At 55.7% G+C, this 24,368-nt stretch overlaps 1 protein-coding gene across 5 annotated transcripts; it reads right to left on the reverse strand.

Moving 5' to 3' along the window:
* Window positions 1-1,087: 1,087 nt before the first annotated feature.
* ZNF653 (zinc finger protein 653) lies at window positions 1,088-24,277 on the reverse strand. Of its 5 annotated transcripts, XM_065535423.2 has the most exons (10): window positions 23,944-24,036; window positions 17,639-17,755; window positions 15,757-15,800; window positions 13,417-13,632; window positions 5,264-5,875; window positions 4,959-5,130; window positions 4,741-4,852; window positions 3,629-3,743; window positions 1,697-1,796; window positions 1,088-1,518 (listed from the first exon to the last, which is right to left on the reverse strand). In XM_065535423.2, exons 2-10 carry the CDS (start codon window positions 17,650-17,652, stop codon window positions 1,341-1,343), a joined length of 1,563 nt encoding a protein of 520 aa, XP_065391495.1. In that variant the 5' UTR covers window positions 17,653-17,755; window positions 23,944-24,036; the 3' UTR covers window positions 1,088-1,340. The 5 variants fall into 5 exon arrangements, 4 of the variants coding, with proteins under 4 accessions (XP_065391495.1, XP_065391494.1, XP_015296223.3 ...); XR_012428419.1 differs by lacking the exon at window positions 17,639-17,755 and having other exon boundaries at window positions 4,959-5,125; window positions 23,944-24,277; XM_065535422.2 differs by lacking the exon at window positions 17,639-17,755 and having other exon boundaries at window positions 1,735-1,796; window positions 23,944-24,277.
* Window positions 24,278-24,368: the final 91 nt, after the last annotated feature.

Consider the following 24,368-nt stretch of genomic DNA (forward strand, 5'->3'; position numbering starts at 1 on the left):
CGGACGCTAGGGGCCCCAACCGATGGTCTGTTCCCCACCCCATGCTCCTCCCGGTTTCCGTCATCGGAAGCTGTGCTAGAAGGGGGGCTGCTCCTGGGCGCGCGGACCCCGCTGCGGTTCCCATGGAAACCTGCCGGCTCCGGCTGTGCGGGGAGAGTGGAGGGGACCTGCCTCAGCTGGGAGGGAGCTCGCGGGGGCGGCCCCAGCGGCCGGACTCGCTCATCCTCGCCGATTCTTCTGTCCCCGGCTGGGGTAGCCCCCCGGTCCGCAGCAGAAACTGAGGCGTAGCTGGGGCCCCGCCCCATCCCCCGAGCTGGTGAGGAGCCGGCGGGGCCAATCTGCGCGTGGCGCCACAGGGCTCCCCTGGGCACGTGCCTGAGCTCGCGGCTGCGGTCCCCAGGGTCACGTGGCTGCGGCCACCGGAGCCTACGCGCCTCGCACGCCACCTAGCGGACGCGCCTCGATCCCCGCCCCTCTCTCTAGCGGCCCGCAGGAGGCGGCGGCCTCAGCATCCTCCTCCGGGAAATGGGGCCAGGGCAGCCGCCGCCAACTCCCCTTCCCCCCGCGGCTTCCTGTTTTAGGAACACGCCGAGCTGGTTCTACCTCGGGGCTTTGGCACTGGCTGTTCCTCTGGCCTGAGAATTTCCTCCCCCAGCGTTCTTCAAGGATAGATCTTTGTCATTCTGGCCTATGCGCAAATGCCACCTCCTGACCACCGACCTAAACAGCATCCCCAGAAAACAACGCATCACTCTCTCTTTTGCATGGTGCTTGTCGCTAGCTGCAGATGTTTCTCATTTTAGGGGTTTACTGAACACCTCCCCATCTCATCCCGGAAGCTCACTGAAGGTGGGACATGGGTGCTCCATAAAAGAGGAGGAGTGGGCATTAGGGTCCTGAGTTCTGGGAGATGCCCAGAGACCCCAGACCCCCAAGTCCCACCCCATCCTGTGGGAGCAGGGGCTGTGCGGGGCTGCCGGGCCCAGGGACATCCCTCGTTTCCGGCCTCGCTCAGGAAGGGATCAAGTAGGCTGGAGACAGAGAGGGGACCTGGCACCCCAAATCATTCAGGCCTAGGGGAAGGGCATCTCCTTTCTCGCTCTTTAATCTCACTCTGCTCTCTTGACAGTTCCAGTAATGCAGCCCCAGGTACCAGCTCCGAAAAGGATGCGGTGGGGCAGGGTGGGGAACCTGCCCAGGGGGCCCAGCCCTGGGGCGGGGCGGGGGCGCCTCCTTCCGGCCCGCGGTCCGGGCGGCCCTCGCAGCTGTCCAGGCCACAGCAAGCCCGGGAGTGGTGTCCGAGCGGACGAATAAATAGGGGTGGTCAGTCGTCAGGTGGGTCAGGTGGGCTTGTGATCCGGGTGGCTTTTAAGCGTGTGGAACTTGACGCTGTCCAGCTTCTCAAAGCGCTTCCCGCAGCGATCACACGTGAAGTTATACTGCACCTCCGCAGTGTGCTTCTTCATGTGCCAGTTGAGGGACGCCCGCTGCCGGCACTGGTAGCCACAGATCTCGCACCTGCCAGGAGCCCGTGGTGGCACGGGGCGGGATCAGAGTGGGCGGGGCGGGGCCCTACAAGGCCGAGCGCAGGTGGAACTGGGCCCAGGCACTGTGTGGGGGCGAAGCCGCCCCTGGGACCTGCTGGGATCCCCTCCCCACCCAATCCTCTAGCGGCACGGGGCGGCCTGTCACTCACTGCAGGGGAGTCTCGCCGGTGTGCGTGCGCCGATGTACCTCCAGGTGGTTCTTCCTCTTGAAGGACTTGCCGCAGGTCTCGCAGGTGAATTCACGGACACCTGGGGGAGGTGGGGACCGAGGCTGAGGACGGTGGGCTATGGGGTGTCTCTGATGTGCTGCAGACTGTGATGCTAGAAGGAGCATCGGGCTGTATCCTTGGATCTCCCAGGACTGCAGGTGCAGGCCGACCGAACCCTACGTCCTTCCCACGCAATTGCCCAGAAACGCAATCAAGCAGAGCTGAGATCGAACTTGGGTCCCTGAGGGGCATAGGGTGCAAACTGCCAAGCCAACGTGGGTTTGAATTTGTCGTGTGTGTGTGTGTGTGTGTGTATGTGTATTTTGAGATGGAGTTTCGTTCTTGTTGCCCAGGCTGGAGTGCAATGGCCCAGTCTCGGCAACCTCTGCCTCCCGGGTTCAAGCCATTCTTCTGCCTCAGCTTCCCGAGTAGCTGGGATTACAGGCGTGCGCCACCCACCATGCCCAACTAATTTTGCATATATATATATATATATATATATATATATATATATATATATTTTTTTTTTTTTTTTTTTTTTTTTTTTTTTTTTTGAGTCAGAGTCTCGCTCTGCCACCCAGGCTGGAGTGCAGTGGCCGGATCTCAGCTCACTGCAAGCTCTGCCTCCCGGGTTCACGCCATTCTCCTGCCTCAGCCTCCCGAGTAGTTGGGACTACAGGCGCCTGCCACCGCGCCCGGCTAATTTTTTGTATTTTTTAGTAGAGACGGGGTTTCACTGTGTTAGCCAGGATGGTCTCGATCTCCTGGCCTCGTGATCCGCCCGTCTGGGCCTCCCAAAGTGCTGGGATTACAGGCTTGAGCCACCGCGCCCGGCCAATTTTGCATATTTAGTAGAGACGGGGTTTCTCCACGTTGGTCAGGCTGGTCTCGAATTCCTGACCTCAGGTGATCTGCCCGCCTCGGCCCCCAAAGGGCTGGGATTACCACCGTGCCCAGTCTTGTCCTCGATATTTGAACTTTGGGTGATTTTGCATAAAAAAGAAATCTTCTGCCCAGCGGCTCACACCTATAATCCCAGCACTTTAGGAGGCCAAGGAGGGCAGATTGCCTGAGGGCAGGAGTTGGAGACCAGCCTGGCTAACATGGCGAAACCCCGTCTCTACTAAAAAAAATATACAAAAATTGACTGGTGTGGTGGTGGGCGCTGTAATCCCAGATACTTGGGAGGCTGGGGCAGAAGAATTGCTTGAACCTGGGAGACAGAGGCTGCAGTGAGCTGAGATCAGATTCCCGCCTGGGCAACAGAGTAAGACTCCATTGCAAAAAATAACCATATACACATAAAGAAAAAAAAAACCCCAAACTTCTGATCTCCTGTGATATCAGCAGCTCTGGCCCTCAGCGCCATGCCCTATCGCTGGACACAGGCACCATGGCTCTCCACTGGGTCCCTAGCCTAGGCAAAAGACCTGCATCTCTGCCGCAAGTGGAAACAGAAGCCCAGTCCCAAGCCAGCTGCTCCTCTCTGCCCAGCTCTCCTTCCTGCTGCTGCTTGGGTGGGTACTGGTCTGGCCTGTGGCCCCAGGTGCTATTATAGGTTCCAATCTGGAAGAGCAGTGGCGGTGTCAGCTGCTCCCTAAGTCTTGCATGAGACCTGCTCATGAGCATGGGGTTGTGGGAATAGGAGGGAAGAAGGCCAGCCCCACCCAATTCCTGTGATTGATTGGTAACAGTCCCTGTCGCTGTGGCTCACATAGTTACAGCTTACTGAGGACAGGGAGCAAGCTCCTGGGGTGTAGCCCTGTGCCTGGAGACCCAGCACTGGGCTTTGACCCGCCAGCCCTGGCCCAGGCTCCCAGCCCCATGTCCCTGTGTCCCCTGCTCATGCAGCCAGCTGGCCCAGGGCCTGACCTGAATGGATGATCATGTGCCGCCGCAGGTGGTTGGATAAATAGAACTTCTTGCCACAGCCAGGATGAGGGCACACTTTGGTCTTTCCTTTCCGATGCACAAGATTGACGTGGTTCTGGGGACGAGACGGGCAGGAGTGGGTCCCACAGGCCCACGGAAGGGGCTCTGGGAGGTGGGGAGAGATGAGGGCAGCTGGAAGGCAGGCTGGGGCTGGCCTCCCCAGGAGAAGGCGAAGAGGTGTACCCTTGCCCAGCTCAGAGATTCCCAGGGGCACAACTGGGGTTAAAAGGCAGCTTTTCTTTTTTATTTTTTGAGATGGAGCGTTGCTCTGTCGCCCAGTCTGGAGTGCAGTGGTGCAATCTCGGCACACTGCAAGCTCTACCTCCCAGTTTCATGCCATTCTCCTGCCTCAGCCTCCCGAGTAGCTGGGACTACAGGCACCTATCACCACACTGGCTAATTTTTTCTTTTTGTATTTTTCAGTAGAGACGGGGTTTCACTGTGTTAGCCAGGATGGTCTCGATCTCCTGACCTCGTGATCTGCCCGCCTCAGCCTCCCAAAGTGCTGGGATTACAGGTGTGAGCCACCATGCCCGGCCAAGGGCAGTTTTATTGAACACCTACTATATGCCAGGCTCTGGACTGGGGTATCTGTCAACTCTGTGAAGGGCCCAGCTATTAGCCCAATTAATCGATGGGGAAACTGAGGTTCAAGGCTCAGTGGTTTGGCCAGGGTCTTACAGGTGGCCAGTGGCAGGACTGGGATTGGATTTGAGGGCTGTCAGCCCCCATGGGCCTGGAACAGGCAGCCCCAGTTGATTCATTCCTTTATTCTTTCCCTGTTTAATTTACTAGAGCAACCCTGGCTCCAGCTTGCAGGCCTGGCTTGCACTAGGTGCTTAACACATGCTCAATCAAAGCATGGCATGGCACATTCAAAGGCCTCTTGTTGCATCCTCCCACGCCAGGTGTGGGGTGTGACAAGTCCCTGTCTTTGCCTTCAGAGGCACCTCGTCAAATTCCAAGGGACAAACTAGAGGTAGGACACCCTGGTGGTGCCATGGCCTGGGCCTTGTGGGCCTGGCCCAGGCTGCTCCGGGTGGCGGCCTCACCTGGAAGCTGCTGAGGGCCACGTAGACTTGGCTGCAGCCCTCGTATGGGCAGTGGAACATCTCCAGCAGGCCGTCAGCATCCATCACCCGCGACCGCTTGCTCCGCCGCCTCCTGGAGGGGAAGGGGCCATGACATCAGGGCTCCCACACCAGGCAGGCTGGGAGACTGCGGGCCGCTCCTAGCCCTCGCCCTCACCCTTGCCCACCCCGGCACCCACTTTTCGGGCTCCTTGGGGATTTCGTAGATGATGGCTGACATATCGCTGCCGTCCAGCTCCTCCCCGTCTGCCTCTGCCTCGGGCTCTGCGCTTTCAGGCACCGTCGTTGCCAGTTCCGGGGCTACTGGCTCCTCCTTCTCCTCCTTCTTGAGCAAGCATAGGTCCTCCTTCTCTACGGGGTGGACACAGGGTGGTGTCCGCAGGGGACGAAGGCTGCCAAGGTGCCCACTTCAAGGGCCACTCCTCACCCGGCCCCTCCCAGGCCCAACCACCCCTGGCCAGAGGCCATGGCAGCTCCCCCAGACCTTTCTTGGTCTCGATGCCTGCTACTGCAGTGGCGTCCGTGGTGCTAGGCTGGCTACCCTCGGGCTCTGTCTGGGTGTAGGCCGCCACACCCTCCATCATGGCACAGGGCCCCTCCTCGCCCAGGCCACCGCCGGGGGCACCGCTGCCTGCTGCCATGTTGAGGTGAATGCCCTCAGCCGTGAGAGCGTCGTAGCCAGGGCCCGCGATGATGATCACCTGTGAGCCGGGCACCATGCCTGGCATGGGGCAGCTGGCCACCACCTCACCCAGGGCCTCCTGCGGCATGTTCTCAAAGAGGGCGCCGGGGCCCGCACCCACTTGCACAGGCACTGGCACGCACACCACCGTCTCCAGGGCTTCGGGCCCACTGCCTGCCGGGTTGGGGCACAGCGGGGTACCCTGCTCAGCCAGGCTCTCCACATGGTGGACGTCAAAGGGGATGTGCACGCCCTCCTGAGTGATGAGCCCGCTGCTGCCCACCGGGCTGGTGGGCGTCACCGCCGCTGCCGCTGCTGCAGCCTTGACTGGCTGGCCTTCAGGGGGCTCCTCAGAGTCAGAGCCAGAGCCAGAGCTGGACGAGTCGGAGCTGCCGGCCACCAGCCCATTGCCCACTGTGGGGACAGAAGAAAGGGAATGGTTATGATAGCTGCAGCCACTGGTATTTGTTTATTTAGTTTTTATTTTATTTTTCTCTTTTCTTTCTTTTTTTTTTGAGACAGAGTCTTACTCTGTCGCACAGGCTGGAATGCAGTGGTGCAATCTCAGCTCACTGCAACCTTGGCATCCCAGTTCTAGTGATTCTCCTGCCTCAGCCTCCCAAGTAGTTGGGACTACAGGCGTGCGCCACCACACCTGGCTAATTTTTGTATTTTTTGTAGAGACGGAGTTTCACCATTTTGGCCAGGCTGGTCTTGAACTCCTGACCTCAAGTCGTCCGCCCACCTCAACCTCCCAAAGTGATGGAATGACAGTCGTGAGCCACCGTGCCTGGCTGAATTTTTATTTTTTTCTGTTTTGAGATGGAGTCTCGCTCTGCCACCCAGGCTGGAGTGTAGTGGCACAATCTTGGCTCACTGAAAGCTCTACCTCCCAAGTTCACGCCATTCTCTTGCCTCAGCCTCCCGAGTAGCTGGGACTATAGGCGACCGCCCCCAAGCCTGGCTAATTTTTTGTATTTTTAGTAGAGATGCGGTTTCACCTGTTAGCTGGGATGGTCTCGATCTCCTGACCTTGTGATTCGCCCACCTCGGCCTCCCAAAGTGCTGGGATTACAGGCGTGAGCCACTGAGCCCGGCCTGAATTTTTCTTTCCTTTTTTTTTGAGACAGAGTTTTGTTCTGTCACCCAGGTTGAGTGCAATGGCATGATCTTGGCTCACTGCAACCTCTGCCTCCTGGGTTCAAGTGATTCTCCTACCTCAGCCTCCCAAGTAGCTGGGATTACAGGCACGCACCACCACACCTGCCTAATTTTTGTATTTTTGATAGAGACGGGATTCCCCATTTTGGCCAGGCTGGTCTCGAACCTCTGACTGCAGGTGATCCGCCCACCTGGACCTCCCAAAGTGCTGGAATTACAGACATGAGACACCTCGTGTGGCCCTGATTTTTCCAAGTAGAGATCAGGTCTTGTTACACTACCCAGGCTGGCCCTGAACTCCTGGGGTCCAGTGATTCTCCCACCTTAGCCTCCCAAAGTGTTGGGATTACAGGTGTAAGCCACATGCCCGGCCAGCGGTTGGTATTTGTTGCGGGCTCTTCAGGGGCTGGACAGTAACCCTCTCACTGCCTAAAACAGCAATCACTTCTCAATCCCCACTGTCCCTAACTGTTCCAAGATGACTGACCCAGCTGACTACCCCTACTCCAGGGCACACTCCTCTCTCAGCCCTCAGACCCACACTCTGGTGTCTTGGGCCCTTCCTGTGGCTCCTTCCAAGTTTATTTGGTTCATGCAGGCCTGGAAGGCTCGGCCCGGGGCCTCTCCTCAGTGCTCACCTTACCCCCAGGCTTGCCCAGGCTGATGGGGTTAAAGGCCACCCTCCGATTCTTGATGCCAACTGAATGTCCAATAATTCAATCCAATCTGACATTATCTTCCTGGAGTGGGCGTCAAATCCTCCAAGTTAAAGGCTCAGTCCCACAAGACCGCCTGACTTCAGATGTCAGCTGCAAGTCCTGGGCTACCCTGTATGTCTGACCAATGGGCTATAAATGGGGGGTTTCTATGACTCTATCCTCAGGTTCGATAATTTGTTAGAACAACTCACAGAACTCAGAAAATGGCTCTACCTATGACTGCAGCTTTATTATAAAGGATTCAACTCAGCGACAGCCAAAGTTTTTGTTGTTGTTGTTGTTGTTTGTTTTTTTTGAGACAGAGCTTTGCTCTGTTGTGTAAGCTGTAGTGAAGTGGTGCAATCTCGGCTCACTGCAGCCTCCGCCTCCCGGGTTTAAGTGATTCTCCTGCCTCAGCCTCCAGAGTAGCTGGGACCATAGGCATGCGCCACCACACCAGGCTAATTTTTTTTTTTTTTTTTTTTTTTTGGTATTTTTAGCAGAGACGGTGTTTTATCATGTTGGCCAGGCTGGTCTGGAACTCCTGACCTCAGGTGATCTGCCTGCCTCGGCCTCCCAAAGTGCTGGGATTAGAGGCATGAGCCACCGCGCCTGGCTAAGTATGTATTCTTATTATCACTACAACCACCCAGGGCCTGGTGACTCCATGTGCAGCTTCTGCCTAGACCTCCATGTCGAGCTCCAGATTCTTCCATCTCACTGGCCCCCTAAGAGGGTCTCACAGGCATCTCAAACTCAGATCTGCAACACTGAGCTCTGTATCTTCCCTCCCACAAGGCCTGCATTGCTCACGGGTGTCCATGACTCAGCGGATGGCAGCTCAGTCTCTCCAGTGGCTCAGGCCAAAGTCCTGGGGCTCTTCTTGACTTCTCTCTCACACCCACTTCCAATCTGTCAGCAAAACCTGTTGGTGCTGCATCCAAACTACATCCACCTGCAGCCTGACTGCTTCTCCCACTTCCCCTGCAGATGCTAGTCGTGACCCCACCAGCCTCCTGCCAGGGCCAGGGCAGTCCCTTCTGTTGGGTCCCCGGCTCCTGAGAACCTGCTCTTTACCTCCTGTGAAAAAGGCAGGTTAGCTGCTCACTAAATCCCTCTGTTCCTGGCACCAGCACTGACTACACTTCCCAGCATCCCTTGCGGGTAGGTGTGGCCGTGTGGCTGAGACCCAGCCAATGGAATGCAAGTGAACAGGTGCTCCCAAGGTTGAGCCTCCACTTTTCTCCCCACCTGCCAGCCAGGATCCAGAAGGAGGCTGGAGCCATAGGAAGGAAAGAACCTGGGTCCACGGATGAAAGGCAGTCTGCAGGATGGAAGCACCAGGCTTTGTGTGTGGGAAACAAACTACTGTGCCAGGTCATAAGAGCGGGGGTGTGTCTGTTTCAGGAGGTGTTCCATCACTTTCTGCCCTCGCCTCCTCTCCTAATGTCCTTGGAGACACTAGATAAGTTCCTGTCTCAAGGCCTTTGCACCTGCCGTTCCCTCGGCTTGAATCTTCTTTTTTTTTGAGATGGAGTCTTGCTCTGTCACCCAGGCTGGAGTGCAGTGGCGCAATCTCGGCTCACTGCAAGCTCTGCCTCCTGGGTTCATGCCATTCTCCTGCCTCAGCCTCACAAGTAGCTGGGACCACAGGCGCCTACCACCACGCCCGGCTAATTTTTTTTATTTTTAGTAAAGACGGGGTTTTACCGCATTAGCCAGGATGGCCTCGATCTCCTGACCTCATGATCCTCCTGCCTCGGCCTCTCAAACTGCTGGGATTGCAGACGTGAGCCACTGCGCCTGGCCGGCTTGAATCCTCTTCTGTCTGACATCTGAGAGGGCTCCTCCCTCCCCTCCATCAGACCCTTCATTAAAGGGTATTTTTTCCGGGAGAATTTCCTGACCATTCTGCCTCAAATAGTTCCTTTTTCCCTCCTTTATTTTTTCCCAAAGCACGTACCACCTTACAGTGCACTCTATATTTTATTTTATTTTTGAGATGGAGTTTCACTCTTGTCACCAGGCTGGAGTGCAATGGCGCAATCTCAGCTCACTGCAACCTCCACCTCCCTGGTTCAAGTGATTCTCCTGCCTCAGTCTCTTGAGTAGCTGGGATTACAGGCATGCCTGACCATGCCCCGCCAATTTTTACATTTTTAGTAGAGACGATGTTTCACCATATTGGACAGGCTGGTCTCAAACTCCTGACCTCAAGTGATCCACTCGCCTCAGCCTCCCAAAGTGCTGGGATTACAGGTGTGAGCCACCACCCCCGGCCTATATTGTAATTAATTTATTTTTTCTTGAGACAGTGTCTCCCTCTGTCACCTAGGCTGGAATGCAGTGGCACAGTCATAGCTCACTGCAGCCTCGGGCTCCTAGGCTCAAGCGATCCTCCTGCTTCAGCCTCCTAAAGCACTGGGAGAGGTGCACCACCATGCCCAGCTAACTTTTTAATTTATTGCTAGAGATGGGGTCTCACTATGTTGCCCAGGCTGTTCTCTAAGTCTTGGCCTCAAGCAATCCTAACTTGGCTTCCCGAAGCACTGCGATTACAGGCTTGAGCCACTGTGCCTGGCCTATGCTCTATATTTTTATTGGTTTATCCTGCTTACAATCCGCTTCCCCTCAAGAATGTAAACTCTGTAAGGCTGTGGGGTCCCTGTGCAGAGCCCGCCGTGCTGAGAAGGTTGCCTGGTGCGCAGTGAGGGTTCGTTCCAATAAATGAATGAATCTTCACTCCCCGATCTTGGCTCATTGCAGCCTCTGCCTCCTGGGTTCAAGTGATTTTCATGCTTCTGCCTCCCAAGTAGCTGGAAGTACAGGCATGCACCACCACACCTGTCTAATTTTTTGTATTTTTAGTAGAGACTGGGTTTTGCCATGTTGCCCAGGCTGGTCTTGAACTTCTAGCCTCAAGTGATCCATCTGCCTTGGCTTCCCAAAGTGCTGGGCTGGCATTACAGGTGTGAGCCACTGTACCTGGCCCTTGGGAGTGTTTTGGTTGTTTTTGTTTGTTTGTTTTAGACAGAGTCTTGCTCTGTTGCCTAGGCTGGAATGCAGTGGCATGATCTTGGCTCACTGCAACCTCCGCCTCCTGGGTTTCAGTGATTCTTCTGCCTCACCCTCCCAAGTAGCTAGGACTGCAGGCTTGCGCCACCATGCCCAGCTCATTTGTGTATTTTTAGTAGAAATGGGGTTTCACCATGTTGGCCAGGCTGGTCTTGATCTCCTGGGCTCAAGTGATCCACCTGCCCGGCCTCCCAAAGTGCTGAGATTGGCTGGGTGTGGTGGCTCACGCCTGTAATCCCGGCATTTTGGGAGGCCAAGGCAGGCAGATCACAAGGTCAAGAGATCGAGACCATCCTAGCCAACGTGGTGAAACCCTGCCTCTACTAAAAATACAAAAATTACCTGGGAGTGGTGGCGCATGCCTGTAGTCCCAGCTACTCAGGAGGCTGAGGCAGGAGAATCGCTTGAACCTGGGAGGCGGAGCTTGCAGTGAGCCGAGATTACCCCATTGCACTCCAGCCTGGGCAACAGAGTGAGACTTTGTCTCAAAAACAAAACAAAACAAAACCAAAGTGCTGAGATTACAGGTGTGAGCCACTGCGCCCAGCCTTTGTTTTGGGTCTTTAGTGAGTAAATATGTATAAGGGCTTAGGACAGCAGGAGACTCAAAGTAGGCACTCTGTAAGTTTCCTATTATCTCAGTGCCATTCAGGGCAGTGAGATGCCCACTCTTGATGGACCTGGGGTGGCAGCAGGGTTGGGGATAAGGAGGATCAGCCCCTCTTTTTAAATCATTTTCCCTTGTCCTGTCTTCTGCAGGGTGGGCAAACCCCCGGCACCATCCTGAAGGAGGGGGCAGTTGCTTAATGAGCGGAGGGAAGGGCCAGAACAAGCGTCTGGGTCCACCTGACTGCAGCGTCTGCTAAGTCTGGCTGACCCCAGACTTCTCCCCAGGTAATGACAGCACCAACGGAAATAGCCATGGGCAAGGCACAGTGGCATATGCCTGTAATCCCAGCACTTTGGGAGGCCAAGGTAGGAAGATTACTAGATCCCAGGAGTTTGAGACCAGCCTGGGCAACACAATGAGATCCCGTATCTACAAAAAATTTAAAAATTAGCTGGCTGTGGTGGTGTGTGCCTGTGTTACCAGCTACTCAGGAGGCCAGGGTGGGAGGATCACTTGAGCCCAGGAGTTGGAGGCTGCAGTGAGCTATGATTGCACCACTGCACTCCAGCCTGGGCAACAGAGTGAGACCCTGTCTCTAAAAAAGTAAATAAAAATAAAAAATTAGCCAGGTACAGTGGTTCACACCAGTAATCCCAGCACTAAGGGAGGCCAAGGCAGGGGGATCACTTGAGGCCGGGAGTTCAAGACCAGCACTGCCAAAGCGGTGAAAATCCATCTCTACTAAAAATACAAAAATTAGCTGGGCATGGTGGCTCACGCCTGTAATCCCAGCTACTGGGGAGGCTGAGGTGAGAGAATTGCTTGAACCCGGGAGGCAGAGGTTGCAGTGAGCCAAGATCTCACCACTGCACTCCAGCTTGGGTGACAGAGAGAGACTCTGTCTCAAAAAAATAAAATAAAATAAGGCTGGGTACAGTGGCTCATGCCTGTAATCCCAGAACTTTGGGAGGCCAAGGTGGGTGGATCACCTGAGGTCAGGAGTCTGAGACCAGCCTGGCCAACATGGTGAAACCCCATGTCTACTAAAAATACAAAAATTAGCTGAGTGTGGTAGCAGGTGCCTGTAATCACAGCTACTCGGGAAGCTGAGGAAGGGGAATCGGTGGAACCTGAGGGTTGGAGGTTGCAGTGAGCCGAGATCATGCCATTGCACTCCAGCCTGGACGACAAGAGTGAGTTGGGGCATAAGTAAGCTGCTCTGGGCATCACCCACACCCCAGCCTGACCCATCACCAAATGGGTCAGTCAGACCACTCCTGGGGCTTGGGGTTCCTTGACTGCCAAGTGGGGCTGATAACAAGGCCATGTGGAAGATGTGGCTCTGGGCAGGGCCAGGAGTGGCATACAGTGAGGAGGGCAGTAAAAGGCAGAGGAGGGCGGAAGGCAGGTCCCAGATCATGGGACGGGGCAGCCGAGGGGCCACTGCATGCTGGGAGCCTGGCCAACACTTGGTGGGACGGTCGTTGGCGAGGGTGCCCACCCGGAACACCTCTCGCCCCCGGCTTCCCCTTGGCCAGCTGGGATGCCACCTGCTCCGAGATGCCAGCCAGCGCAGGCTCAGCCCCGGTGACTGCCCCACCCTCAGCCCTGACAGGACGCCTGGCAGTGTGCCCCACACTCCTTCTCCAGCCAATGCCAAACCCCTGAGGCTGCCGGCAGCCCCCTTACCACTCACCGGGGCCAACTGGGCCTCCCTCACTGAGTGCCTGCCCCATGGGATGGGAAGGAGAGAGGCAGGGACCGTGAGGGTGCGGATGGAGGAGGAGAAAGGGGACGGAAGGAAACAAGAGAAAGAGAGGGAAGGAGGATGAGACAAAGAAAATGAAAGATCAAGGAAGGAGACAGAGGCAGCTCAAGGGAGGAGAAATGGGGAACAGGAGGGGAACAGAATGGAGGGGGAAGGCAAGAAGCGAAGCCTGGAAAGGCAGAAGGTGAGAGAATGCAACTGGGAGCCGGAGAAAATCAAAAAGGAGGTAGCGGCCAGCTTAGCCAGGGCTCAGGAGAGCATCACAGCCTATGGAGCCATAAGGCCTGGGTGGTTTAGGCGGCCGTTTCACCGTGGGGGCCGAGCCCTGCCCCAGCAGGCCTGCCCCCGCCCCAGCTGCCAAGCCAGGGCTCCTGGGCCCTCAGCCAGCCCTGCTCGGGACTGGCCTTGGGCACAGATGGGCAAACTGCTCTGTCAAGAGGAACTGCCTCCCCGTTCGGGCTCTGTAAGGACTCAGAGGGCAAGGCCACGAAGGGCTCGGCCTGGCCCACCGTGTCCCTGCTCTGTCCCACTGCCAGAGCCAGAGCCACTGTGGCCACTATTCTGTTTGTGATGCTAGCCTAGGGCTAGTAAGAAGCCCCCAGACATGGGCGGCCCCCGATGTGCCCTCGCCCCACAGACCCACCTTTGTCACTGTCTGGGTCTGAGTCACTGAGGGGCTTCAGGGGCGAGTGCAGGTCCTGGAAGTAGCGGTGGCCAGCTTCGCACTGCCACACGGCCGTGGTGTACAGGCCGAAAGTGGGGTCTAGCTCCACCAGGTGCGGCTCGTACGGGCAGCGGTGCTTGTGGTCCTCATACCAGATCACCACGTTCTTCAGGCAGTTCACGTTGCGTCGCCGCCCTGTGGACACAGGGCCGAGGGGTGGGTGTAAGGGACGGGGCTCAGCCCATGGTGACATGGCTGCCTGAACCACCGGGGCCTTATGGGTCCCATGGGTTGGGAGGCCCTCCTGAGTGCCATCCAGGCCTGCACCCAGTTTAGAGGGGGAAACTGAGGCTCAGAGAGGAGAAGCACCCCCTGTAGGTAATGCGGACTGTTCTATTGGCCAAGTCATGTAAACAGTGGAGCCTGGCGCACAGTAGGTGCATAATAATTGTTAGCTGCTTATTATTGTTCTCATCTTCATCAAACGCCAAGACCAGTGCAATCCTCAGGCCCACGACTCCCAGGCTCCCACCCTAACGAGCCCCTGCAGCCGCAAGAGGGCGCCTGTGAACACCCGAGTCAAGTCTGTTCCCTCCTCTGCTCAGAATCCACCATGAGCGCCAGGCGCAGTGACTCACACCTGCAATCCTAGCGCTTTGGGAGGCAGAGGTGGGTGGATCACTTAAGGCCAGGAGTTTGAAACCAGCCTGGCTAACATGGAGAAAACCTATCTTCACTAAAAATACGAAAATTAGCCAGGCATGGTGGTGCATGCCTTTCGTCCCAGCTACTTGGGAGGCTGAGGTAGGAGGATCACTTGAGCCCAGGAGGTAGAGGATACAGTGAGCCGAGGTTGCGACACTGCACTCCAGCCTGGGCGACAGAGCAAGACCACCTTCCTCAGGGTAAAAGCCAAAGTCTTCCCTTCGGCCCACAGGGCCCACTGTGACTTGTCACCTGGCCCTCACCCGCCTGGTGACTCCACTCCATTCCACTCCAGCCACACAGCCTCCTCGCTATTCCTGGAGGGGGCTAGGTGTGGCCCACTCAGGGCCTTGGCACGGGCTGTGCCTGCTTCCTCCAGATAACTGTCTTGCTCCCTCCCCACTTCACTCAGGTCTCCCCCAAATGCACCCTCTCAGAGAGGCCGCTCCCTGCCCAGTCACTCTAGCCAATCTTAGCTTGCTGTCCGTTTTCTCCAGGTAGTACCTAGATGCCATCTGCGGCCATTTGTTTACATGTGCCCTGTCTGTCTCTCCCACCAGAATGTCAGCTGCTCAAGAGCAGGAACACTGCTGTTTTGTTCCTCCTGTACCCCCAGTGCCCCCACAGGGCCTGGTACACAGCAGGTGCTCCAGGAACATTTGCTGGATGAAAGAACACTGTATAAAGGGTGGGCATGGTGGAGCCGGACCGCCTGGGTTTGAATCCTAGCTCTGCCCCTTCCAAGCTGGGTAGCTCCGGGCAAGTGACTCAGCTTCTCTGAGTCCCAGGGGCCTCCTCTGGGCTGGGGAGAATAAGGGATTCCCATCCCTGAGGGCTGCCAGGCAGGAGGGAGGGAGTGAAGACATCTCCAGGACGCAGAACAAGGCTGGGCACACAGTGAGTGCTGGGAAATGGTATCTGACTCGTGTGATGGTCCTGGTCCCTCGGCCAAGCGCGAGGACAGCATGTCCCCCACTCCTGTGGGCCGGGAGATGAAGAGGGGCCCAGAAGAGGTGTTTGGGTCTAGGGAATGCGCCCAGATTCTCCAACCATGAGGGCAACAGAGTCATCACCCACAGCCGCCTCTCCAGCCCAGTCCTTTCCCTTCTCATTGCGCTCCTCATCCCTTGAGGCCTCAGGGTGAAGGTCATGGCTCCCCCCCGCCTCTGGAGAATCCTAAGGGGAGGGGCTCACTGCCACCAGCTGGCCTTCACCCTGCTGGACATGGCCTGCGACCCCTAGCTCCAGAGCTCAGAGCTGAGCAGACCCTGGCTGTTCAGACTCCCACCGACTGGTGGCCAGCAAGACAGGAGGGGCAAGCTCCAGACCTCCCCTCTAACCACCAGTGCCTGGCTCCCCCTGCCCTTAGGGCTCTGCACAAGCTGTTCCCTCTGCTTGGCTCTCCCCTGGCTGACTCCCATGCCGGAAGCAAGAGACTGAGGGAGCCAAGGACACTGCCTGAGACATGAGACACGCAGACCTGGGTTTGAAGTCTGGCTCTGCTGGTTCCAACTGTGCTGCCCAGGGCAGCAACCTGGCCTCTCTGGGCCTTGATTTCCATATTCCCACCACTCCCAACTCTCCCCACCTCCCCCAGGCTGAGCCTCCACTTACTTTTCTTCCGCTTTGGCTTTTTGGGGACCTGCTCCCAAGGCTTCCTGCAACAGAGAGAGGCAGTGAGAGTGAACACAGGGCCAGCGCTGGGTCTGTCTGACCCGTAAGTAATTACAGTGACTAAAGCCACTGCTCATTGTGCACTGAAACGAAATCTCAACTTTTTTTTGTTTTTGAGATGGAGTCTCGCTCTGCTGCCCAGGCTGGAGTGCAGTGGTGAGATCTCAACTCATTGCAGCCTCTGCCTCCCAGGTTCCAGCGATTCTCCTGCCTAAGCCTCTCAAGTAGCTGGAATTACTATAGGTGCACGCCACCACACCCGGCTCATTTTTGTATTTTTAGTAGAGATGGGGTTTCACCATGTTGACAAGGTTGGTCTCGAACTCCTGACCTCAGGTGATCTGCCCACCTCCGCCTAAAGTGCTGGTATTACTTGGCTGGTGAGCAGCCACGCCTGGCCTGAACTTTTTTTTTTTTTTTGGAGGCAAGGTCTTGCTCTGTTACCCAGGCTGGAGTGCAGTGGCGCAATCTCAGTTCACTGCAATCTCCACCTCCCGGGTTCAAGCGATTCTCCTGCCTCAGCCTCCTGAGTAGCTGGGATTACAGGCTAATTTTTGTATTTTTAGTAGAGACAGGGTTTCACCATGTTGGTCAGGCTGGTCTTGAACTCCTGACCTTGTGATCTGCCTGCCTCAGCCTCCCAAAGTGCTGGGATTACAGGCGTGAGCCACCGCTTTTTGAAGGAGTCTAGCTCTATCACCCAGGCTGGAGTGCGGTTGTGCGATCTCGGCTCACTGCAGCCTCCGCCTCCCAGATTCAAGCGATTCTCGTGCTTCTAGAGTAGCTGGGATTACAGGCATGCACCACTATGCCCAGCTTGTGTGTGTGTGTGTGTGTGTGTGTGTGTGTGTGTGTGTGTAGCTGGGATTACAGGCATGCACCACTATGCCCAGCTTGTGTGTGTGTGTGTGTGTGTGTGTGTGTGTGTGTAGCTGGGATTACAGGCATGCACCACTATGCCCAGCTAGTGTGTGTGTGTGTGTGTGTGTGTGTGTGTGTGTGTGTATGTGTGTCTAACCTCAGGTGATCCGCCCATCTCAGCCTCCAAAGTGTTGAGATTACAGGCATGAGCCACTGCGCCCAGCCCGGAATCTGAACTTTTATGTACCTGTCCCCAACTCCAGCACTCAGGCCCCTCGCTTGGACTCTCTCCCCTACTGCCACCAGCCCTGGGAGAGGCCTCTAGCATCATCACCACCTCAAGGAGCAGGAAAAACAGGCTTGGAGGGGTGAGGCCACCTACGCCCTGGGTCCCACAGTCAGGGAGTAGAGAAGTAACAAAGTGGGTATGAAAAGTTGGTGTGGAAGCAGAATTCCAAGATGGCCCCCACAGTTCCCCTGGGATATATGCCCTGTATGATCCTCTTCCCCTGAGCAGGGCAGGCCTGTGAGTAGGACTGGATATCAAGCCTTGGTTAGGTGACTGTGAGTTAATCAAAAGGAAGCATATCTTGCAGGGCACAGTGGCTCAAACCTGTAGTCCCAACTACTTGAGAGGCTGAAAGTGGTCTTGGCCCACAGCCAGCAAGACAGTGGGTACTGTCTGGGTGTGGTGTCTCACACCTGTAATCCTAGCACTTTGGGAGGCTGAGGCAGGAGGACTGCTTGAAGCCAGGGGTTCAAGACCAGCCTGGGCAACATAGCAAGACCCCATCTCTATTTATACATTAAAAAAAAAAAAAAAAGTCCAGGCTCAGTGGCTCATGCCTGTAATTCTAGCACTTTAGGAGGCTAAGGCGGGTGGATCGCTTGAGGCCAGAAGTTGGAGACCAGTCTGGAAAGCATGGTGAAACCCTGTCTCCACAAAAAATACAGAAATTACCCAGGTGGTGGCATGCGCCTGTAGTCCCAGCTACTCAGGAGGTTGAGGTGGGAGGATCACCTGAGCCTGGGGAGGTCAAGGCTGCAGTGAGCCACGATCACGCCACTGCACTCCAGCCTGGGCAAGAGTAAAACCATGTCTCAAAAACAAAGAAACAAACAAAAACAAACAAAAAACGATCGTCATCATGGTACAGCCCTGTCACTTAATCATCAATAAGCAAACGGTACAATGATCATTATGATTATCAGTATCATCATAGAGCCCGGGTCCCCTGGCCTCCCTGCTGTGGCCCAGACCTGCTCTTGCCACAAACATACTAGTGTCTAGACACAACCAGTCTAGTGTCTCTTACCAGCAAAACTGTCCGCCCCCTCTGACTCCTGCCCAGCCCTGTACCAATTCTCGGTACCATACCCATCTGGTTCCCAGGACTGCACCTTGGGGCTCTTCCATCCTTCCTGCCCCAGGCTCTGCCCCTGCCGCCGGCTCTGCTCTTCCAGGTCCCATCCCATGTGACTCTATCCCTTCCCACGCTCCACCCTCCCCTGCACATGGCCATACTGGCTGTGGAGACCCCCACCCAACCCAAAACCCAAGTCTGGCTCTGTCACCAAGGTTGGAGTGGAGTAGCGCTATCTCGGTCACTGCAACCTCTGCCTCCTGGGTTCAAGTGATTCTCCTGACTCAGCCTCCCGAGTAGCTGGGATTACAGACGCCTGCCACCATGCCCAGTTAATTTTTGTATTTTTAGTAGAGATGGGATTTTGCCATGTTGGCCAGACTAGTCTTGAACTCCTGACCTCAAGTGATCTGCCCGCCTCAGCCTCCGAAAGTGCTGGGATTACAAGTGTAAGCCACCATGCCCGGCCCCAAACCCAAGTCCTAATGTCCACAGCCACCTCCACCCACTCACCGCTGGAGGCTGGGAGTGTCACATTGCGGTGGGGACAGTCTTGGGTATCAGCCAGACCCAAGTTCAAGACTCAGCTATCAACTGCCTGTGTGACCTCAAGCAGGTCTTGTCCCCTCTGAGCCTCAGTCTCCCTGTCTGTGAAGTGGAAATAGTAGTAGTGCCTCCCACACAGGATCACCATGGGGAGCAAGCGAGGTCATGTGTAACCTGGTGAGCGCCACTTTCCAACCCCAATGCAGGGCTCTCTCCCTCAAACTGCCTACCTCTCCTGTCCACTTCTCCAACTTCTGCCACTTCTCTGTGACTCCCAGCAGAGGCCACTGGCACCAAGGACCACAGCTACTGGGGCTACTCAGGCCCTGGCTTTGCTGTTCCCTGCGGTTTCCTTTCAGTCTTCACTCAGTCATTCCCACCAGCATCTAGATGTGCCATGATTTCTCCCGTCTTGGATTAAAATCATTTTGATACACACCTTTCCCACCAGCCCCTTCCCCATATCTTTTTTTTTTCTTTTTGAGACAGGGTCTTGTGGTATTGCCCCAGCTGGAGTGCAGTGGCACCATCAAAGCTTACTGAAGCCTCAACCTCCAGTGCTCAACTGATCCTCTTGCCTCAGCCTCCTGAGTAGCTGGGACTACAGGCATGCACCACCATACCCGGCTAACTTTTGTATTTTTTGTAGAGATCGGGTTTCGCCATGTTGCCCAAGCTGGTCTCAAACTCCTGGGCTCAGGTGATCCTCCTGCTTCAGTCTCCCGAAGTGCTGGGATTACAAGCGTGAGCTACCGCACCCAGCCTCCTTCCTCATTTCCCCCCTTTGCCACGGTCGTCTACACTCGCTGTCTCCATATCCTCTCCTCTGTCTCACTGGAACTCCTCCAGTCAGGGCTTTTCTCCATCACGTCACACACTCTCCCATCACGGTCACCAGTGACGGCCGCTTCACTTGGCCCAACAGCACTGGACGTGACAGACGCTTCCTTTGGCCTCCTGGGCGCTGCCACTGCCCAGTGCTCCACTGGCACTGGGGATGCTGCTTCTCCCTCACCTCTCTTACCAAGGAGAGCAAATGCCACACTCAGGCCTGTATTTTCTGTCTGAAAGTATCCCTTTAGTAATTTTTTTCTTTTGAGATGGAGCCTCGCTCTGCCGCCCAGGCTGGAGTGCGGTGGCGTGATCTCGGCTCACTGCAACCTCTGCCTCCCGGGTTCAAGCGATTCTCCTGCCTCAGCCTCCTGTGTAGCTGGGACTATAGGCATGTGCCACCAGGCCCAGTGAATTTTTGTATTTTTCGTAGAGACGGGGTTTCAATATGCTGGCCAGGCTGGTCTCGAACTCCTGACTTCATGGTCTGCCCACCTCAGTCTCCCAAAGTGCTGGGATTCAGGTGTGAGCCACCGTGCCTGGACTAATTTTATTTTATTTTTTGAGACAGAGTCTTGCTCTGTTGTCCAGGCTGGAGTGCAGTGGCGCCATCTCGGCTCACTGCAACCTCTGCCTCCAAGGTTCAAGCGATTCTCCTGCCTTAGTTTCCCAAGTAGCTGGGACTACAGGTGTGCGCCACCACGCCCAGCTAATTTTTGTATTTTCAGTAGAGACAGGGTTTCAACATGATGGCCAGGCTGGTCTGCAACTCCTGACTTCTCAATCTGCCCACCTTGTCCTCCCGAAGTGCTGGGACTATAGGCGTGAGCCATTGCGCCTGGCCTATTTTTTTTTTTTTTTTTTTTTTGAGACGGAGTCTCGCTTTGTCGCCCAGGCTGGAGTGCAGTGGCCGGATCTCAGCTCACTGCAAGCTCCGCCTCCCGGGTTCACGCCATTCTCCTGCCTCAGCCTCCCGAGTAGCTGGGACTACAGGCGCTCGCCACCTCGCCCGGCTAGTTTTTTGTATTTTTTAGTAGAGACGGGGTTTCACCGGGTTAGCCAGGATGGTCTTGATCTCCTGACCTTGTGATCCGCCCATCTCGGCCTCCCAAAGTGCTGGGATTACAGGCTTGAGCCACCGCGCCCGGCCGCGCCTGGCCTATTTTTATTTTACTTTTTGAGACAGAATCTTGTTCTGTTGCCCAGGCTGGAGTGCAGTGGTACGATCTCAGCTCACTGCAACCTTCACCTCCCTGGTTCAAGCAATTCTCCTCCCTCAGCCTCCCAAGTACCTGGGATTACAGGTGTGCGCCACCGCACCCGGCTAATTTTTGTATTTTCAGTAGAGACAGGGTTTCACCCTATTGGTCAGACTGGTCTCAAACTCCTGACCTCAAGTGATCCACCTGCCTCGGCCTCCCAAAGTGCTGGGATTACAGGTGTGAGCTACCACGCCCCGTCCTTTTTTTTTTAAATTGTTGTCAGGAGTAGCGTGAACCTCCTTGGACTCATCATCAGCTTTACCAATTGTTAACTCTTGGCCAACCTTGTATCACAATGTGTACCCCATCCATTCTTCAAGCCACACACATCCTAGAGACAGTTCCTTCTAAAATATAAACCAGGCTGGGTGCGGTGGTGTGTAACTTGTATTCCCAGCTACTCTGGAGGCTGAGGTGGGAGGATCTCTTGAGCCCAAGAGTTCAAGACCAGCCTGAGCAACACAGCAAGACTGCATCTCAAAAATAAATAAATAAATAAATAAATAAATAAATAAATAAATAAGGAAATAAAAGGCTGGGCACGGTGGCTCACGCCTGTAATCCCAGCACTTTGGGAGGCTGAAGCAGTCAGACCACTTGAGGTCAGGAGTTCGAGACCAGCCCGGCCAACATGGCGAAACCCTGTCTCTACTAAAAATACAAAAATTAGACAGGCATAGGGGCGCACACCTGTAGTCCCAGCTACTTGGGAGGCTGAGGCAGGAGAATTGCTTGAAACCAGGAGGCAGAGGTTGCAGTGAGCTGAGACTGTGCCACTGCACTCCAGCCTGGGTGACAGAGCAAGACTCCATCTCAAAAAATAATAATAAAAATAAGGGGGGGTGGGGGAAATAAAGGCAGACCATACCACTTCTTTCTCTGTACAAAATCTTGCACTTAAGAAAAGGCTCCCACCTCACTGGGAGGAAAAACTGGAGTCCTCTCCACAGCCCTGGATGACCTTCTCTGTCACCAGTCTGTCCTTGTCTTCCCTTCTCCCCCTCACTCATTGCAGTCCAGCCACACAACCCTCTTCAGTGTTCCTGGCACACAACAGGGTCCTGCCTCAGGGCCTTTGCCTTTGCTATTCCCTCTGCCTCAGCTCTTCCCCAGAGATCTGCATGGCTCCTCCTAGGTTCCTTCAGGTCTTTACTGAAATGCTATCTTCTGAACGTGACCATCTTCACTCCCTATTTTAAATTTCAACTCACACTCTTCATTCACTTTTGTTTTTTCCATAGCCCCTATCTCTCTCTAATGGACTACATAACTTACTTAAGTTTCTGGTCTGTAGTAAACAGCCTTTTGCCAGGTATGGTGGCTCACGACTGTAATCCCAGCACTTTGGGAGGCTGAGGAAAGAGGATCCCTTGAGCCCAGGAGTTCAAGACCAGCATGGACAACATAGTGAGACCCCCATCTCCATAAAAAATAAAAAAAAAACAGCCAGGTGAGGTGGCTCACCTATAGTCCCAGCTACTCGGGGGACTGAGTCAGGAGAATCCCTTGAGCCTGGGAGGTTGAGGCTGCTGTGAGCTATGAACATGCCACTGTACTCTGGCCTGGGTGACAAAGTGAGATCCTGTCTCAAGAACAAACAAACAGGGCTGGGCACAGTGTAATCCCAGCACTTTGGGAGGCTGAGCCCGAAGAATCACTTGAGCCTAGGAGTTTGAGATCAGCCTGGGCAACACAGGGAAACCTCTGTCTCTACAAAAAATACAAAAATTATCCAAGTGGGGTGACGTGCACCTGTGGTCCCAACTACTCAGGAGGCGGGGGTAAGAGGATCATTTGAACCCACGAAGTTGAAGCTGCAGTGAGCCGTGATCATGCCACTGCACTCCAGTCTGGGCGAGAGAGTGAGATCCTGTCTCAAAAAGAAAAACGAGGGCCGGGCGTGGTGGCTCACGCCTGTAATCCCAGCACTTTGGGAGGCCGAGGCAGGTGGATCACAAGGTCAGGAGATCGAGACCATCCTGGCTAACATGGTGAAACCCCGTCTCTACTAAAAATACAAAAAATTAGCCGGGCATGGTGGCAGGCGCCTGTAGTCCCAGGAGGCTGAGGCAGGAGAACAGCATGAACCCGGAAGGCGGAGCTTGCAGTGAGCAGAGATTGTGCCACTGCACTCCAGCCTGGGCGACAGAGCAAGACTCTGTCTCAAAAAAAAAAAAAAAAAAAAAAAAAAAAGAAAACGAACCAAAAAAAACCCAGGACTTTGAACAAGCCATCCCCTCTGCCCACCAGAATGTCTGTTCCATGAGGCAGGTATCTTTGCGCTCCCAGCATTTCCAGTACTGCTCTTGAGCATATAAATCAGCCTGCTGCCCTGGGAAAGGGGTGGGTATAATTCAGCAGGATCTGTTTGATTCTTGACTCTCAGAATCTTCCCCCAGAGAAACATGCGAACATGTGCACCTGAAAACCAGGGCAGAACAAGGATTTCCTTGCAGCACTGCTTGTCATAGGTAATAAATATCATCCTTGTAAAAGTTAATACTTAGGGAACCCACTACCTGCCAGGCACTGTTCTAAGCTCTTTGCCTATTTTAACTCAATCATCCCATCAACGTATAAGGCAGGAAGGGAAAAACTCCATCCACACTGCTCCTTCTCAAGATAGATAATTTACTTTACAAAGACAGGCCTCTCTGCCCTCCACCTGCCCAGCTACCTAGCCGTTTCCTCTTCATCCGAGTATCCCTGGGCTGAGTTGCTTCACAGAAATAGGTTTAGGGGAGTGAAGTCCAGGTTGTGAACAGTCCCCCGGGTGTGCTGGATCTAGGGTTGCGAGAATGGGGCCATACGGAGTCCCAGATGGGGCACCAGAACTTCAGGAAGGGCAGGGCTGAGTGCCCCAGGGTGCCCAGAGTACCAGGCCAGGTGGGGAATTATGCGGGGGAGGATGAGACCGGTGAGGGGGCGGGGCTGCCCCTCCAGGGACCGGGTAGTTACAAGGCCTGGAGGTGGGGCCAGTCCCAGGATTGGGCCGCCAGAGTTCTAGCGGGCGGGGCCCAGCGCTCAGAAGGCGGGTACAGGGGCTGGGTGCATCCTAGGATTGGGCAGTCGAAACGATGGGAGGCGGGGCCACGAGCCAGGCGCGTCCCGGCCTGGCAGTCGGAGACCCAGGCCGGCGGTCCGGCTCCTGGGCGGGGCCCGCAGGTGCCGGGGGCAGGGCCTCAAGGCGGAGGGGCGGGGCAAAGCCCGGCAGGGGCTGGGGGCATCTCCTCCCTCCCTCCTTTGGGGCCAGGCCCCCTCACCCGTGGCGGCCGCTTCGCTGGCCGCGCTCCAGAGAGATGAGGTAGGCGGCGAGCTTGGCGTCGCTCCAGCCGCTGCGGCGCCGCAGGTCCACCCAGGGCCCGTGCGCCTCGCCCAGGTACACGCGCCGCACGTCGTACTTCTTCCGGGACTCGAGCCGTCGCCGGGCCCGGTCCGACTCCGTGAGTCGCGGCCGGCCCCGCGCCTTTCGGCCCGCTGCGCCCTCCTCGGCTGCTGCCTCCCCGCCCGCGCCCGCCTCAGCCTCCGCCTCCGCCTCGGGCTCCGGCGCCCGCTCCGCCATCCCCCCCACCTTGGTTACCAGCCTCCCCCGTTGTTAGGAGCCGGACCGGAAGTGGCGCGCATCTTCAGCGCCGCCGAGAAATTTCTCACGGTCTCTCGCTGCCCTGGGGCGCCAAAAGGAGACTAA

Source organism: Macaca fascicularis, chromosome 19 (genome assembly GCF_037993035.2).
Source record: "Macaca fascicularis isolate 582-1 chromosome 19, T2T-MFA8v1.1".
NCBI lineage: Eukaryota > Metazoa > Chordata > Mammalia > Primates > Cercopithecidae > Macaca > Macaca fascicularis.